This window comes from Notothenia coriiceps, unplaced genomic scaffold, assembly GCF_000735185.1.
Source record: "Notothenia coriiceps isolate Sejong01 unplaced genomic scaffold, NC01 NC01_scaffold00002390, whole genome shotgun sequence".
Lineage (NCBI taxonomy): Eukaryota > Metazoa > Chordata > Actinopteri > Perciformes > Nototheniidae > Notothenia > Notothenia coriiceps.
Genome location: NW_011335091.1, coordinates 13,390 through 32,134, shown reverse-complemented (window position 1 = coordinate 32,134; position 18,745 = coordinate 13,390). Strand labels below are relative to the sequence as shown.

Genomic DNA, 18,745 nt, shown 5'->3' with positions numbered 1-18,745 from the left:
ATAGGGGAACTACACTGTTAGCAGTAACTTGGTATGCATGTATTTCTTGTTAGCTTAGCTTCTTAGCCTGAGCTAGCTCTGTTTACTTCCAGTTCGGAGGCAGCAGGTCCCGCCTCGGCTCCGCCTCTTTGCCCTTATTTGGAGCAGGCGGGATTAGACTGACGTCGCTGTCAAGCCGTTAGTGGCCGACTCCGCCTACTAAGGGCTTCTCGGCAACTCTGCAGAATCCTATGGGTGACGTCACGGACACTACGTCCATTAATATATACAGTCTATGGTTAATACCCATACCTAAAGGCGACTTCACAAGATCAGCATAAAACGGCTCTGCGCTGCCATTGCCGTGACCCAACACTAATGCCAACCCTTATCATTTCAACCTTGACCTCAATGTCCTCTGACCTTTTGACAGATGTTTAAAAGCATCACAAACTATGTACATAACAATAGAAACAAACATTTACCAACTGTTTTCACAACAAGGCTCTGCGCCCAACCTTGCAGTGACCAAAGAACAAGTTGCGTATCATGTGAAAGCCTACATTTGAGTGAAAATTATCCAACATTTCTCCACACAACTGCAGATGTGTTTACCTGGCTCCGGTCTTTGTCCACCTTCTTGAAGCACTTGTTGAGCGACAGATTGTGGCGCACTGAGTTCTTCCAGCCTGTGGGGGCGCTTGCAAAGTAAGGGAAGTGCTCCAGGATCCAACCGTAGATATCCTTCACCGGCAGCCGCTTGTTTGGCGCGTCCTCGATGGCCATGAAGATCAGGCAGCTGAAGGAGTACGGCGGTTTTCTGTTGGCTCCCGCCGCCAAGTCGTACGCCGAATGTGCGTCACCGAGCAAAGCGTCTTCCAGGGAAGGAGACGAGGAGGAGGGCGAGCGCGAGTGCTGACCGTCGGGGTCCTGCAGGGGGGAGACGCTACGAAGCCCCGAGTGGCTGAAGCTGTTGAGGAGGTCGGTGCTCTCGTGGAGCCAGGAGAGGCTGGTGAGCTCCTCGTCCTCGGCCTTGGAGAAGGAGGCGGACAGGGACAGCGAGAGGTCGGATGCCTCGGCCTCGGATGCTGCCGTGGCGGCGTCCCCTTGTCGGTACGGTGGGCTCATACCCTGCGAGGCACTGGCGCCACTACTGGGGCTTTGGGCCTTCTTACTGGGGGGCATGGTGGGTCCCATCCAGCCCAGGGCTCACTCCTGGAAAGAGGAAAAAGGGTAGGACAGAGGGAAAGAGAAAAAGAGGAAAAAAGAAACGAGGTCAGCTTGTGAAATTCATTTAGCTTTCTCACATAAAGACTTTTTCTTAAAGGCCAAATGGTGGAGACACGCAACAAGATGTTGACCACATTCCCAATTAGGCAGATCTGAGGGGAAAAGTATACATCATCTTTTTTCTCTGGGGCTCTATACCCAGTTCCGGCTGGAGCGGCACATTTAGTGCTTCATTGGTTGAGGAAATCTTGCCTTGTACGACTACCCTCTAATTACAAGCGTACCAGGAAAGTATTGACATTACACGAAGGTTGCTGTCATAACATGTGAACCCTGGTAAAGGTCTAATAGCGCTTTGACACCTCTATAACAGGAAAATATCCAAGGTAGGCGTGCTGAATAAACTTTAACCTGTCCATGACCACATCCTCACAATTAAGAGATCTTCCAGAAAAAAAGGAAAGAACAACTTTTAAATTCCTAATCATCAATATTCTCCCAACATAAGAGCAATTGTGTTCTCGTTAGCAGAGGAAGAGCGGTTATTGACGGGGACGGGGTCCGAGTAACACACACCACGCTCAGAAGGCTCACAGCAAGAACTTTGATTGTCCTCTAGCAGCAGGGACAGCTGTGGGAAGAAGGACCCTCGCCCTGTGTGCACACGTTTCAGAATCTGGACACAAATACACACCCCCGATAGGATGTACCACGCCGACACGCAGAAAGAAAAACCTACATTTGCATGCACACAAATTTGGATAAAAAGGTCCTGACAGGGGTAGAAAAAGGTTTCAAGTCTAAAAGCATGAACACACACATACATAGACACACACATACATAGACACACACATACACATACACACACACACATACACACACACTCACACACACACATACACATACACACACACTCACACACACAAAGATTAAATCCAGATATGTCCTCGCTGGGCCGTGTTGTGCGATCTTCCTCTAATCCAAGGTGATCATCGGCCGATCTGTCCCCTCACTCTACGTGATTGACTGACAGATGTCACCCCTGGCAACCCGCTGTGCCGTGACAACTGTCAGTTCGCAGCATCTCCGCTCAAAGTGTCACCATGGCAACAGAGCAAAACAACTCTGGTTATGTCTCTCTTCTCTGTCTACCTATCCACCCCCGTCTTTTCACTTTTTCCCTACCACAGCCGATAACTCTGCCTAACAGCGCCTGATAGGCTGGAGAAGGACTGGGCTAAATATAGAAATGTGATGTATAGCTGCTGTGCTGCTGCTCCATCCGACTCTCTCCGCCGCGATGGGAAACGCTCGGTAGCGTGTCTTTGATCCCCCCCCCTCCACTTCCTCCCTTTCTACTCCTCACACTTTCTGACAGCAGGCGCGCTCATTCAACAAGCTGTACCTGTCTGAGATATGCCGTTGTTGCACCAATATTGACATTGAGCGTAATGAATTCAAATTGCCCTGGCGACGATAGCTGAAAATAGTGAGTGCATAATCAAAGGGATGGGCGAGGGTGTTTGACAGGCTTTTCAAGGTGTGTGTGTCTTTGTATGAGCGTATTCATGCGTGTGTTTGACAGGCTTGTCGCGCCGTATGTGTGTGTGTTTCTCTCAGGCAGGAAGTAAGGGCATCGCAGTGACATTGTTCCTGGTAGGAGTCCGCTGGAATGCAGAGATGCTCTCTTTCTCTCCATCTCCTCTTCCTTGTTATGTTGCCATAGCGGCAAGGGGGCCATGAAACATTACGGCTGACAGTAAAGTCATCTCATTTTACTGTTGCTATGACAACAAACTCCTCACTGTTGGTTGGGGCCAGCGCGAACTGCCGCCCAAGCCTCCTGCCAGAGTGTGTGCGAGTAGATTCATTTGTGTATGTGTGTGTGTGTGTGTGTGTGTGTGTGTGTGTGTGTGTGTGTGTGTGTGTGCCAGCATGTCTCCCATGGGCACTCATAAAGCTTAACACACTTGCTCAGCCCTAAACAAACTTTCATGCAACTTCTACAGCGGCCCCTCAGGGCCAACTGCTAAAGGACAAAGGCAGATATCGCTCAAGTTCAGACTAAATGATGCCTGCTGCGTGTGTGTGAGTGTGAGTGTGTGTGTGTGTGTGTGTGTGTGTGTGTGTGTGTGTGTGTGTGTGTGTGTGTGTGTGTGTGTGTGTGTGTGTGTGTGTGAAGCATCCTCACATTTGTTTGACAGATGGGACTGTGCTATTCTCTCTGTCTTCTTCATTCCCTGGATCTCTTTTGTGTTTGCATGCTTTGTTTTGATTTGTTTTCCTCTCTGTTTGGCATGTCCACATTTGGCTGAGTGTGTTTTCCCCGGTGTTTCAATATGTGTTTGCATCGGACTGTAAGTACACTCTCTATAAGTACATTCTCCCATCGTAGTGCCTGTGCATACCAATGCGATTTAAAGCAGCTGGAATCTGCACGGTGTTGCTCTCGCTCCCTCTGTGACCCGGGCACCATGCCGGTTCTGTTTGCTCTCTGCACCCTGATAACACAGGCTTAAAAAGACAACACTCAATTAGAGTCAATTGCTTTCTCGGTTTGAAACGCTATTCTTTAACACACTGAGATGAGGCGTACTGGGATCTAAATCCAGACCAGATCTTATCTAGACCCTGACCTATAGCCAACGTTTTTTACCTTTACTTTCCCAGAGACCAATGGATTCGTAGAAAATCATCTCAGCCAATCAAATCAATGCTTTAGATCAGTGGTTTTCAAACTTTTTTCAATAACGTACCCCCTTTGAAAATAAAATTCAGCTAAGTACCCCCTGATCAGCGCAAAAACAATTTGTTAAGGAACAAATGCCTATAAAGAGGTACAGTACAGCGCTGCACCATCAGTGTCTGATTTATTAAAACAACAACATTGTAACTGAGAAACACTTACATTTCAAATGTTTACAATCCATCACTAAATTCATGGCAAACCAATTTTAACATCATGCAATAACACTAAGACGACATTAGTTGCATTGAACTGATCTTTTTAATAAGTTGTACTTACAATTTAGTGATAAACATGGGCTTGTGCTTCACTGAGGACCTTTGTCATTCTGACAGGGAAGCTAACTGCAGTTATTACACTTATCCTTTTGAAATATGTGTAACTCTGTTCATATAAAACCCACACTGCTCAAACTTCGTTACTTTTCCTAAAATTGGTATATCTATTTATTTATTTTGGGGCGTGGGGAATGAAGAGAAACAAATATAAGCATTTTATGAGCATGGGATTTTGACCCCTCATAGAAACACATGCATAATGCTGCGCTATACTTTGCGGCCACACGCCGTGGCCAAGCAATGCTTATTGTTTTGGTGTCCTTTGATAAGCAGGCAGTCATGTAATTAACTAGAACTATCTAGATCTGATAGATGTGGACATGAACACAAGTGAAGTATAACCGGACAAAAAATAAATCTCACGTACCCCCTGCAGTACTCAAACGTACCCCTAGGGGTCCGCGTACCCCCATTTGAGAACCACTGCTTTAGATGACCAAATCAGGCGAGATCCATATAATACAGGAGGTGAGAGATGAGATGAGTGAAAGGAAAAAAACAAAAGGATATTTTTTTTCATTTGGCAATCTAAAATGGGACAAGTAGACAGTGACAATGGACATTTTAATTAGGTATGGACTGACTAACTTCATTCAAGTATTAGATTTCAAATCCTCACAGGACAAACTCACTGCTCTCAGTAAATAAGAGAACGTGGAGGAATGGTATTTATAAAAGTGAAAGAAAAAGAAAAGAACATCTGTTCAATTTTTACAATGTTTTGAGATTATTTATAAAAAAAAGTTTGAATATTTAATCATGAAATTCAGTTAACATTTTTAATTAATTAAATTCTTATTATTAATTATTTATTTAATTTTCTCAAACCAAGGATTTTTAAAGCTCCCTGTTATGTATTTAATTATTTTTAAATGCAGCTGTTATTTTAACTTGAAAGGAGATTAAAAGAAACTAGTTATCATTACAGAAGGATAATTATAATCCCATCAGTTCAAATTGAAAACTGACAATGAATATTGCTGACATTTTATTGCATTGTAATTGATTTAATTTAACTGTCTCCTGGAGTCACTGAATCATAAAGCAAGTTATACATTATAACACTCCTGACCTTTACTAGAGAGCAATTTCTCTAACTCGGAAAACCCTGGCGTGGAGGTAGGTGGTACACTAACGTCAGATTGTTTCTGTTATTATGCCTTCCTTGAATATAGGTTTCTCTGACAGCTAACAATGGCTGGAAATTACCGTGGCAACTGTGTTGAACACTTAAACTTCCTCAGACTCCGCAAGTAAAAATATCCTCTACTCAGAGACATTATTATAACTGACAGCGGAAAATGATAACCTACAACAAATATGCTTCAACGTCTCAATTTGCGCTGTTTTATATTGTTGTATTATTATACTGTCAATCAATCAATTTAAGGAGGTATGCTTGGGCTCTGGGAACCTGTGTTAGGCCTTTTTTTAAATACAATTTGTTTGACTTCCACAAAACAATTCGGACTCAAAGTCGACTTATTAATTTTTGTTCAGACCTTTCTACCATAATCAAATGCTCTTAACCAATTATGATCTATCAATAGCACATAATGTTGGCTTAGATGTTAAAGGACAATTTCAACGTTTTGGAAAATACGCCAGTCGCTTTCTTTCAGAGTAAAATGAGATGATCGATACCACGGTCCACTTCCCTATGCATTTGTAACTTCTTTTTTTGTGGTACCTACCACCTCATCAGGGATGATGGTGACGGTGACTTTTTTTCCTAACCTTACACTCTGTTGTTTCTGTGTGTGTGTTCGTGTGCGTGTGCGTGTGTGTGTATCAAGCCACCATAAGCAGCCAGTTGGCTTACTATATTCTCCACTGGTTGCCTAGCAACCTCACAAGCAGGGAGTGACTGCACCTGTCCAAGAAATAGTCTGCTACAACGCCCCTACAAGCACAACTCTCCATTTTTTTACCTTTTTTCAAGTACAACTTAAGTAAACAAAATACTATATAAAGAATTAATGAGCATATTGGTGCTGGGATAAGACAGCAAGGCTCGCTGTTTCCCCGTTTCAAATGTCTATGCTAAGCAGAGCTAACTGTCTACTAGCTTAATCTTTATCGTAGACATAAGAGTGGTATTAATCTCTTAACAAGGAATTCAATAAATTAGTCATAAAAATGTCTAGAAAATGCTAGAAATGAACCTAACATTTTGAACGTTATAAGAAACTACCATTTCCAAGGTCAAGAATGAGCTCTGTTTTTTTTACAATTATAGAAAAACATTATCGCTAAATGAACCAGTAAGAAACAAGAATGGGAGACAGAAATGACTGTCCGTTTATTTCTTCAGAATTTTAGTCACTTATATTTTTGTATTGCCAGGCGTTTGTCTATCAAGATATGACAAACCTAAAGGTCTTCATCTTAAGTGTGCTGCTTGTCTTCAGCTAATCGAGCCTTTGCTTATGATATCGCGCAACTAAAAGCAAAAACTGATTGATCAATAGGCTCTGTTGTCATCTGCATAAAAAAAAGTAGGATAAAATAGCAGCTACGATAGCTTACATAGCACAATTAAACATGTTCCAACAACTGATGAGATTTGTCTTTTTTTTTTCAATCATTGAAATGTCAATGAACTGGGATGCTTTATTGGATTGTTTTTTGGTTTTAAAGATTAGTAAATTGAATGACACTTAACCCAGAAAATGAGCTAATGTTACAGAATATCATCGACTTCCAGGTAACCCTGTTGACCTCTGGTCAGCTGGAAACCCTCCAAAGGCTTTACCAGTGAAAGCGGGGGCCACTGGTGTTTACACAGAGGAGAGAAGGTTAGCAAACCCCTCTGAGGGTGGATATGTTGTAGGCTAATTCATGTGCTCTAATTAACAGCGTAATCATCTCGCATTGCATTCATGCTCTCGTAGATGCGTGTCTGAATCACATGCCACATTTACGTAATCCTCAGAAGATCTTTATTCCCCGTCGGCGGCTTTTTCTGTCTGACTTGCGGTCGCTTTGTGTTTGCCGGAGCCAGAAAAAAAAATGTCAATACTTAAATTTAACTGTCTGGTGCCTGCTATAATGTTAGTCAAACTGGTTTTCCAGAGAAATCCCCAAGTCATCACCCCCAAAAACCACATCAATGCAGAAATATTAAAATAAAACCCAGATATGCCCGTGACATGCTGTCAGCGATGCGTTTATGTTCGGCTCTGGGCCTCGGCGGACTCAAACGACTATTACAACTTTGTCAGTTTGATCACGACTCGTGACATACGTTGCGTGTCTCATCCTCCCGCTCCTCGCTTTCCTGTCAGTCTTCCATATACAGCCCAATAAAGCCGGTGCCATGAAAATAATCCCCCCCTACCCCAGAATGGAGTAGTAATAGTAGTGTAGGAGATAGCGGGCGAAGAATGCAATAGTAGCTGGTAGGAGTTATTACTTTGCAGAGGGGTGAGCTGAACCTTGTGGCTCCTCTGGCCACAGTGATAAAGCACAGAGTCAGATGCACCGAGGCAAAACTAATCTGGAGTTTTGATGACAAAAGGACGACCTTTATCCCTCCTACACATTCGCGGGATGGATGGAAAGGGAGAGGAAGACCAACAGAGGGAAGGAGAAAATGAGAACTCTCTGAGAGACGGGGAAATAATAACTTCTGCTATATGTCAACACCGGCTGCATGAGGCCTTGTGATGTTCTCCATTTTCAGCCCGGGAAATCGTCTATACCCCCCAAACCCCCCCACCCCCTTCCGTATGTCCTGCTTTTCCCTAACGACAAATGTCAGGATTCCAGGGGGCTTTAAGGAAGCAGAGCACGAGCAATCACATCCTATGAGGTATGGATGTGTCTTCCTTTTTATATCATCCGCAGTGGCAACGAGTTATAGGATAGAGGTCGGGGGTCAGGGTGTCCCAGAGGACTGCTCATAACCCCCCGGCCCTGGCTGCTGCTCCTGGCTCACACTGTCACACACGTGCACACACTCATGTACATGCAGACAAACAGAGAAGCACAGGGTTTCTTTGCTTTTTCTTCCCAGGGTTGATTTGAGTCAGTGCAGAGGAGGGTCATTCACCAGAGCAACACTGGGCTGGTTATACTTGAAAAGCTAATATTTGCTCAACTATATTTGACATCATTGTAAATTCAAAAGATTGGACAGTTGATCTGACAAAATAGTCAGACATGTATATTTTCTTTCTGTTTTATAGCAAAGATAAGTTCAGTTGTTGGAATTATGGACACGGGCACAAAATGTACAAATTCAGGCCACTCTTTTAAGACTAAAGACTCCAAACTTATTCGAAGAACCAGTCAAAAATTTCAATGTCATGAAGTCTGTGTAAACCATCAAAAATATTTAAAGTTGTAATTGGACTTTTTTCATATAAAGTGGTTAAATGCTATGTTAGGAAATACAATATTGTAGTTTTGGGCTATTTTGTCTTACTGTTCAGACAAAAGAAAAAGTACATTTTCTTAATTTGTATTGTTCATATTAATAGAAAAATATACAGTTTCAGTTTTTTTGTAACTTAAGACACACTTTAGTAAAAACAAATGAGGGTCTATCACAAAAAAAAGGAAATGTGTGATGTCAATGTCAGCTGTATAATCGGCTCGTCCTCACCCATCACTGCCTGCTATTATAAATCCAAATGTATGATCATATTTCCTCACCGTTTGATAAGGAGCTTTATCAGGGGCAGGGTTGTCTCCCACGTCATTTTTGTTTATTTCCGAGAAAGATCTATCTTGTCATTCCGATCTATCCGCAGGAACGTTAGCTAATGGAGGCAAAACACATTATTCTCAGTGATGTGACGTTTTCTTATTGATTTGAGTAATCCTATAATTTTTGAGCATATTAAACACGGTTTGTTAAATATCAATTGTTTCATTAAAATCTTACAAATTGTCCGAAGTACAAAATGTGCCATAGCTGTCATATATAGTGTAAAAAAACGCAATTACTGGGGCTTGTGTTAAAACGGGTCAAGGTCATTGCTTTGCGCCCTAAACATTATAAGTTACAGTACAGAGCCTGTTCTGCTAGAGGATTAAACATTGCCTCTGTGTCTATTGGCAAGCAACTAAGCAGATAATAAGCATATAGTGTACAATATATTTAGGGGAGCTGAGTCCCAGAACTTTCAAATTGAAAAATGATAGCACAAAACACATCAATGGGGCCGCTGCTCCTGCTCTAAGCACAGCGCTGCACTGTTTTACTAAAGAAAAACGGATGTACACATAGTAACTAAGAGGCAAAAGCTCTGGGAAAACATGGTATGGTGCAAGGAAATCAAATATTGCCAGTGAATAATTCAAGATGACACACATACACACACAGCCTCCAAAGTAGGCTAACCAAGAAAGCAAACAGACATTTGCATCAGGCAAACACAGAGTAAGTTTGGTATAATACATCAGCAGCAAGCGATCCTGAAGTCACGCTCATCCTCGCTCTCTGTGGATGGCCAACAATCAGATGTTCAGATTCAGACACACACACACACACACACACACACACACACACACACACACACACACACACACACACACACACACACACACACACACACACACACACACACACACACACACACGAAGGTGACTTGTTTGTGTGCAGCCTGGAGGTGGTAGAGTACAGGGATAGTGTGTATGGGTGGACTGACTCGGATGGTTAGGTCAAGCTTAAAAAAAGCCCAAGCTCAAGGCTCTAGACTTCCATGATAATGGCGGTGACACACCACATGCAATGACACGTTTGTGCATGCTCGCTCAGTTACTAGCTTGCTCCAATGCTCATTCAGCGAGCCCTTTATTTTCTCAGTCATTCGTTTTAGGTCAGGTCAATGTGTTCTACCGGTGTAGCGTACAACATGTGTTGTTTGTGTTAGAAAGAAACATTAACACCAGCTGACTTGTTAAAGAGGACATATTATGCTCATTTTCAGGTTGAATAATTGTATTGTGTGCCTCTACTGTGACATGTTTACATGCTTCAATGTTCAAGAAGCTCTTTCTTTTTCTCATACTACCAGTGCTGGAGGGAACTTTGGGATGTTAGCCTTTGGAGACCATTTACATGCACACAAACCTATACACCACACTACAGGAAAGGGAACATCCCCAAATCATTATAGGGCCAGATGTAAAGAATTGGGCACTTCAGCTAAAGACTACATTTTTTCCTAACTGTCCCTGAAGTGTACTGAAGTCTGTTTATAGAGCCAACAATTAGTCATGTTTTCCTTTTACTTTAATCTAAAATGTTTCTTTTGCCTAAAATAACTTTTTATAAATGATTAGGAAGTAAAATATTTGACTTTGACTTTTTGTATGTGATATGGACCTTGAGTCTGAAATAAAGATTGAATATTTTAACTGATTAACAATACATCTTGGCATCAGTAGTTTTAATTACGTATTATAAGCTGCTTAGAGCTTGCAGTTAAACAGATCATAATTCATTTCCTAATATCTATTTTGTATCGCTGTGAACAACCGTAGGTTTTTAATTCAACTCTCAATTCTTACCAAAAACTACATTTGACAAGATAGCATTTAATAGTTCATGATCACATTATAATGTTCCTCCACCCAATGCTAATGTGTGGTAGATACAGATGTGTCAACGCATTTTAGTTTAGCTCAATGCAACCTAGGTAAACGTTAGCTTTATCTGTCTGCTAACAGCTAAAGTTACTAGCTTTCGTCATGCCGATTTCAACACTTTTAATCAATATGTTAAAATGGGGCTGTACCATTACCTACGTTGGTTATTTTTCATTCTCCTCTATGTGTATCAAAGAGTGGGGAAATAAACACAAAAAGAGGCAAAATGATCAAAACTATAAAAGATCCAATTATAAATGTGTTATTTCACGCCATATTGCTATGTAAATGTATGTACATTTTCTAATGCATTTTTGATTACCTTAGAGAATAGAAGTAAATGTGTTATGAATTGTCAATACAATGTTTCAGTAAGTAGATATATCTTATGGAATTTCTCCTCCATACTGAATAACAATGGGGGGGGGGTAAACCAATAAAGACTTAATCACAAAATAGAAAAGAAAATAACATTACCCCTACTGATGCAAGATTAAGGTATTCTAAACTGCTAAAATACCCATCTGATAAACTAAGAACAAATCTATTATTGAGTCGTTTGTCTCTCCTTCAGCAAAGAACAATTAATGTGCAACACATGCAAGTCCCAGACCTCTCATTGTACCGAGCACTGATCATTGCTGTTGCCGCTTAAAATGACAAATGTAGCCAAAAGGCCCAACTGAAACTCCCGGCTGCTGTCTAGTTAATGTGCTCCTGCAAGCAGCAGGGTGTACTGCGCCAGAGATCATTTGTTAGAGGAAGAAGCAGAACTCTGTGGAACCACTTTATTATTATGGACTGTTTATTTGCAGTTCAACAACACCAACAGAGCGGGGAGTCTCCTTATGTTGATTTCTAAATATTGAGATACTTTGGGAAAGAGTCAATTATTTTATTTTGGAGTACAGCTGGAGGAAGGTGGCTATAAGATTAGCGTAGCATTAGCTCAATTGTATCTTGTATTCCAAATATATCAGAAATCTTACATCCTTTTTCCACATCATTCCACTGTACACCAAAGACGATCGTATTGGCGTGACAGTTTGGACACATTGTGGGGGAAACTTCTGTGTAGCAATGCAGGAGGAGTCACCGACTCAAAGGAGACACGAGGAGAGCTGGAGCTCTGATGGCAAACACTGATGGGTTTATTTGGAGCTTCGGCCGGAGAATTCACAAAACAAGTCAAAGAGCCAGAGGTTCTGACTGCACGGTAGAGTTGCCACGTCAATTCTGAAGAACTCTACCCCAGACCCATGTATTTAGCTAGTTCAGAGAGAATAATCAACATTGTGCATAACAAGATAGAATCATAACACCTCTATCAGCTGACTCCAACAGGCAGGAACAGGGAGACAGAACACTGAGAGCACAGCAGCCAAGGTTACAGGCGCGTGTGCTCAGTCAGGACAGTTTGAACTGATCAACTGGGTCAAAGTTATGGGCTTTGGGAAATATTTCCCCAACATACATGAGCTTTAATAGTGTCCAATAGCCAGGCTAGCTGTCCTCCTTTTTCCAGTATTAATGCCAAGCTAGGCTAGGCTAACCTTCTGGCTCTAGTTGATGATAAGAAAGATAATCACCAAATATTTTCTAAATCAAATAATTGGTTAATCTGTGTATTCAATAATGGCATCAAATGTGGTATGGAGACTTTCCGCTTTTTTGGTTTGATATCATATCAAACTAAATGTATTTTGGGTTTTAGACAAATAAGAAAAAGACACAACCTTAGACATTGAGAACATTTGTATTATAAGTACTCTTTAACAAATCTTGTGGAATGATCAGCTATTGCTGTTTGGTATGGTCTATGTTAGTAGTTTGAGTCTTCCTGTTGAAACATTCAGGTACCACAGTATAACAAGTGTCCAATTAGGTCCACAAATAAGTAGTCCTACGTTTGGACCACCAGCACTTGATTTAGTTGCATGACAAGCTGTGAAAAAGCCAGAAGTACAAACCTGTTGTTTAATATTTTTTATTCTACTTACAAAGGTTAAAGCTAAGCCTAAAAAAACCTAGATGCCAACAAGACACAAAGGTAATACTCGCTCTCTCGCTGTTGCAACCTTCGCCTCCCTCACTCCCTCTAAGGCCTCCCTGTCTTTTCTCTTTGACAGTGAGCAGGTCCCTGTTGGCGCTCTGTGCTCTTTTACAATATTGTGGGAAAGGAGAGAGAGACAGAGAGTGAGTAAAAGAAAGAGAGAAAAGGAGACTGTCAGAAACACTATAGCATATCAAAGCTGCCCAGTGCACAGCCAACAGAGCTTTGATAGCGGGCAGGGAGGGGTGTGGGTCAGAAAACATCGGGGAGAAAGGCTCGGTGAAATACTTAAAGAGGGGAGCGTGATCTATCGGGATCCCCTCACTAGAGGGGGAGAGCGGGGTGGGTGAAGCTTTGAGGTGGTGAGTGTTTTTCAGCTGGATGTCCTGCAGTCAAAAAGGGGAACAAATTAAGCAGCGCTCCCTCTCTGTGTCTGCCTCTCTCTCTTTCCCCCCTCTGGCTTTTCCACTTATCTTTAACAAACAGCAGCTCAGGCTCTCAGCCACTGGCCGACAGTTTGTCCCAACAACAAAAAACCATGGCAACAACCGCTGCAAGAGCCTGTCCGGTTCCAAAGGTCCACCCTCTCTGGCTTCTCCAACTCGCCCTGTGCTTTGAGCCTTGTGCAAATTGGGCTGAAACGGTAGATTGGAATCAATAAGCAAATGAGGAAAAGTGAGAGAAGTTTGTCGTTGATAAACTGCACTGCCGGTTGTTTGGTTCAGATGGGTGGGAGTGGTGCTGGAATGAGTCCTAAAACCCTTGGAATGAGTTAGAATGTTAGCATTTTCGGTTTGCTTGTCTTGGGGATTTTTTCGGATGGTGCCTGAAATACATTTTGTGGTTAACCCAAGGTCACAAGACTTTCACGTTACGTTCAACAACTCACACTACATCAGTAAATATACACCACTCATGATTGTCTGAAGCTTTTATGCGTCAGAAACGGCGGTTAAGTGAGACCGCCTTTAGCTTAGCGAATGGTGTCAAGTCAAGCCACCATGATGGTTTGTTCATAGCCTAACGTTAGCTTTTTTACTTCAAGGGGTTCCATTTAAGTTTTAAAAAATCATAAAAGTGTTGTCAATATATGGAGACTATCCTGCTGTGTAAGTATTCCAAATGTTTGTTTGCCACAGAGCTTAATTTCTGCAATATCATAACAAAAAATGCATTGCTTTTTGACATGGGACCCCTTGTGATGCCAACTTCCACGTCAGCCTACAAAATACCTCAACACTGCACCGCTCTAAAAAGCTTGAAGAGTTATTAGATCGCCCTTGGCTAAGAAAGGCGATTGGAGCACAAAGAATGTGTTGCGGTTGAGTGGAGAAAGTGGAATTTGAAAAAGTAAAAGCAGAAGGACAACGGGAGAGAGGTAGCAGTTTGTCAGGAACCTACACACACCTATCCGGCCTGCCTTTGCTGACGACACTTACACCGCTTCTGCTGATGATACAACTCTGCTAACATCCTTCACTCCACCCTCCCACAAGCTGTTTTTAACACTGCACAAGATACCTTATGTCAACTCAAACGTGTCCCAAATGCTGACAAAACCACATTTGGAAACTCACAAACGGGCCAAAAAAGGAGAACATTTGATATGAGGAGTCACACTAGTATGGGAGTATCAAATGCTTCTCTTCACATATTTCAGCACCTTGTTGGGAAGTTAATATGCATGTTTTATCCAATTAAATAATAATTTGCATGCAGAATTTATTTACTACGGACAACTTTCAAAGGATATCCGTCTTATTTTTCACCTGAATATTTGCACAGTCCCCAAAGATCAACGGTGCATGCAAATTCACTAATTAAAGTTAGGTACGGTAACTTTCTTTTTAATAAGAAGAAGCCAAACTCTTTCCTCAATGTTTGTGTGCTGCTGGGTATCAACATTGCAATACTTTGTCAAATTAAAAGTTAGGCATACATTAAGTACAAAAAAAAAAAGGTATCAAATACTGGGTTTAGATTCATAGTCATATCTGTTCTTGAAGAGAATCGATATATTTTTTTTTTAAGTGTTCAATTTAAGCTTAAAAAAAGTATTGTTTTAATATTTCAAATTTGTATTTAAGATTTTATTAAAATTATTATTAAAGTGTTGGTACAAAACCCTATTGCTAGTAGAAAACATTTGTTAGGCATCAATAGGTTGATATTTCAAGTGAGCATTCAAAACTAGACTTGTTTAACTTTGTACCAGCTAATCTTTCACATCTTCTCTGTACACATGTTAGCATGCTGGCATTAGCGCTTAGCTCAACGGACCACAGATCCAAACTACAGCCTCACAGAGCCACAAGCATGACAGTAGACTCTGAACTTGACACATAAAATATTGCCCTAAAAATGACAGCACAGAAAGAGAAGGGGGAGCTGACATTCAAACAAAAGTAACTGTCGAAATTTAACCGGAAATATTTTGATTACAAGGTTTCACACCTGGACAATTTGATTGTATTTTCTCAGTTCTCTGAATGTTTGGGAGTCGACTTGAACGGTCACTAGAAGATGTGTGAACCCCACTAAAACGACTATAGAAGATAAAGCCACTTTGAAAAAAAGAAACACTCACTATCCTAAGCAAGTTTCAAATCTTTGCAATTTCATTTTGTTGCCGTTGAAGATGAATGGAAAAAAATGTCTGCCTGGTAAGTAGGAAAAGCTTTTGCAAAGTAGTAAGTGGGCTCTGATGTATAAAAAGGTTTGGCCAATCAGGTTCTTTACACACAAGTCATGGTTTTTCCTTTTGCTGAGACAGAATTATTGCTTTTATAGCCCCGCTAGTGCCTGAGATTAGGTTGTTTTATATTCAGAAGCATCACCCCTTCTCGTCTTAGCCACTGTAGCACTGAGCTACATTACCAGTTCTACTTCTGTCTCATCAGTGTCACCCTGTCCACTGCTGTGCTTATTCCCTGCTTCACTTTTCTATATAAATACATAAGGCCACTCACGGTCTATTCATTCACTGGTTTAAACATTTAAAAAAAAGAGTCCTTGAATAAATACTTTTTGATGTCCCTGAGGTCAAAAGCCGAATTAGGAAAAAAAGTACTTTTATGTACTCTGCTCCCTGTACGTGGAAACGGTTGCAAAATCATTTAAAGCCGAAAGCCTTCTCAGTGAGTTTACGTGGTTAATGAAGGTTCTTGTGGCAGACTCAATAAGGAGCTGTCTTTGCTTTTTTTAGTCGAGATTAAAATAAGCTTGGCAATGAGCCTGCTGCTTTGACGCTGAAGTGTTGCCTATTGGATCGCTTATAAAGTGGTCTCTCGGCTACGTTGCTTTGATTGTTTTTTTGCTTGTGTGTTTTTCCTCCTACGACTTGTGTTTGTCATGTTGCTGCGTCTTGGTCCTTTGAAGAGGAGATTTTTAATCTGTGGGGCTGCCCAGATTAAGTAAATGACATTTGGACAGAAACACGTCCATATATTAACCTTTAATGAAGCACAGAAAAAATGGTCTGATGCGTTGCAATTTCTTATTAGCAGATCCAGAGAGTTCTTGAACAAGAAAGAGGATGACCGCGAGTGTATATGACAGGAGTGGACAAGAAAGGAAGAGTGAGTGGGAGTAAAACACAGAGGGTAGTTATATCCTAGGGTCATTAGCAGCATTTCAAAGTCACCCAGCTTTCCAGCGTATGCTGTTTGACAGGACCTGCCAACAGAATTAGGGACGAGGTATGATGGTGGCGTGATTAGACGCGTAACTCAGGGGAAAGACGGAGCCTGATCCATGGTTACAGCACACATACCATACAGCACCAAGAAGTAGGGTAAGAGATATGATAACCCCAGTCTTAAGAGATGGTCACTCATTGATAAGATGATCTTTTTATTCCAATGCATGGTCCTCCTGCTAGACTAACTGATAAACCCCACAGGCTCCCCTGGCTCCCCCTAGGAGAGAATTGAATTCCCAAATTACCATGCTTAAGATAACATACCTGGCTAAATTGCCGCTCTTTATGAGTCTCAAATCTCTTTGTAGATATTCATCAAAGGCCACTTCACTCCTGATGCGGAGAACACAGGAGATGGGAAACAAGGAGAACAACACACAATCTGTTTCGTATTATGGCCTCTGATCTTCTATCTCGAGTCCCTCGTTTTCCGCTACATTCCTTTAGCCAGGGGTGATGTGTGGGGGAAGAAAAGAAGGGAAAGGGGGGAGGGGGCTGGCATCTTCTCTGTCAGTGCAACATTATGTGGTGAAGCCTCCATAGTAAAGTGGAGGGCAACTGATGCTTTATCTGCCACTTGTTCAGCCTTTTATGATAGCATAACACAAGCTCCAACGGAACAGTTCTTGTAGATTTCTCTGCTTTACTACATTGCAGTTCATCTTACATCTTGATTCCTGACTTCGACTCTGGAGAAAAGTCTGAAGTTTCCATCTGCCCGTTGCTAAATAAATTCCAGTGATAGTAGTGTTTGTTGGATAAACTAAGAAGGGTCCATCTGTTGGCAGCAGACTTACTCAAAGACACACCCACTCTGAGATTAACCCTACACACAAGCAAAACGCCTACACAAAGACGATGTTACTGCTGAGACGAGGAAATACCATGTAGGAGAAGTCGAACCATGAATTGGCACCTCATCAGATGCCAACACTTCCCATTGGTACCTCAATAGGGAGATAAACCGAATTGTATTGGCTTTAATCCTTAAGTCACAACATCAAATATGAGTTAACTGAAGAACTGTAGAGACTGTGAACGTATCCATCGGGATTGTGCGCTTTCAGAAATGTCTTCACCAATGTAAGGAGAGGCAAGATGATGTGCTAAAGTTGGACGCATTGGTCTATGTTCAAGAATGAGGATGAAACTGAATGTCTTCTTCAGAGACTTTTAACCCTAGGCGTTGCTGATCTGTCAAAGACAATCTCATTACAGCTGATTGACAGAAGCATAAGCATTATGATATCCAGAGAGAAAAAAGGTTGTTTGTCAGACCAAAAACAGTTCTGCGTAACCAGAGAGGGCTTGTGGTAGGCAAGGTCCAAGGTGAATTCTTAACATCTTGTTATATCAGCATAAAACCCAAAGGTATTCAGTTCAATATAATAACAACAATGAGAAAAGGCAGGATTTGAGAGACTGACAAAGGCATTTATTTTCTTATTTGCAAGAAATAATATTTTCAATTAAGATGAAAAGATTGCGGAAATAGTGTGGGATTCATTTTCTGTGGATGTACTAATTGTTGAAGCTGTAGTTCTTGTACACAATGTATGATGAATCAGCTTTGGCTGAACTCTAAGTACTGAGTCAGTGCAGATCAGGTCGCTTATAATGTGCAGACAGCCTTACACGGCAACTACAGCCTCACATTCTGCTAGAACCCTCCCTCCCAGAATATCTAAACAGAGGAGTGAGGGGCTATAGGAGATGTGAAGGGTCAGGGGACATGGGGACACTGACTGAACACTGCTCACAGGGGGAGTCTAGTGGAACTGAAACAGTCCCTAGAAGCACATTTATGAGATTTGGGCTGAGCTGAACTGTCAAATCAGGCCGATGCAAGCTCATCTTGTGCACACAATGTTCGTATTGTTGGAAGAATCACCACATTATCTATGTGCTAATGTGGATAGCGCCAACAAGGATTAAGTGTGCATCTCCTTTTTAAGTGAACTCTATTAATAACAACATTTAAATGCCTTACTGCAGAGTATTCCTGTTGTTGCTTCTCTCAAACTTCAAAACTATACCTCAGTTCTGCTACTCACTTAATCCAGTTTGTTCAAGCAAGGTTTGAGATGAAAACATAGTTT

The 18,745-nt window shown here is 41.6% G+C and overlaps 1 protein-coding gene across 1 annotated transcript in view; it reads right to left on the bottom strand.

Moving 5' to 3' along the window:
* Positions 1 to 594: 594 nt before the first annotated feature.
* The window catches only part of LOC104967305 (forkhead box protein N3-like), a gene marked incomplete at its 3' end in the record, with an annotated part of 31,025 nt that continues 12,874 nt past the window's right edge, over positions 595 to 18,745 (bottom strand). Inside the window, exon 2 of the mRNA XM_010796720.1 lies at positions 595 to 1,194. Coding sequence (XP_010795022.1) covers positions 595 to 1,176 — 582 coding nt within the window. The remainder of the gene's footprint in view (positions 1,195 to 18,745) is intronic.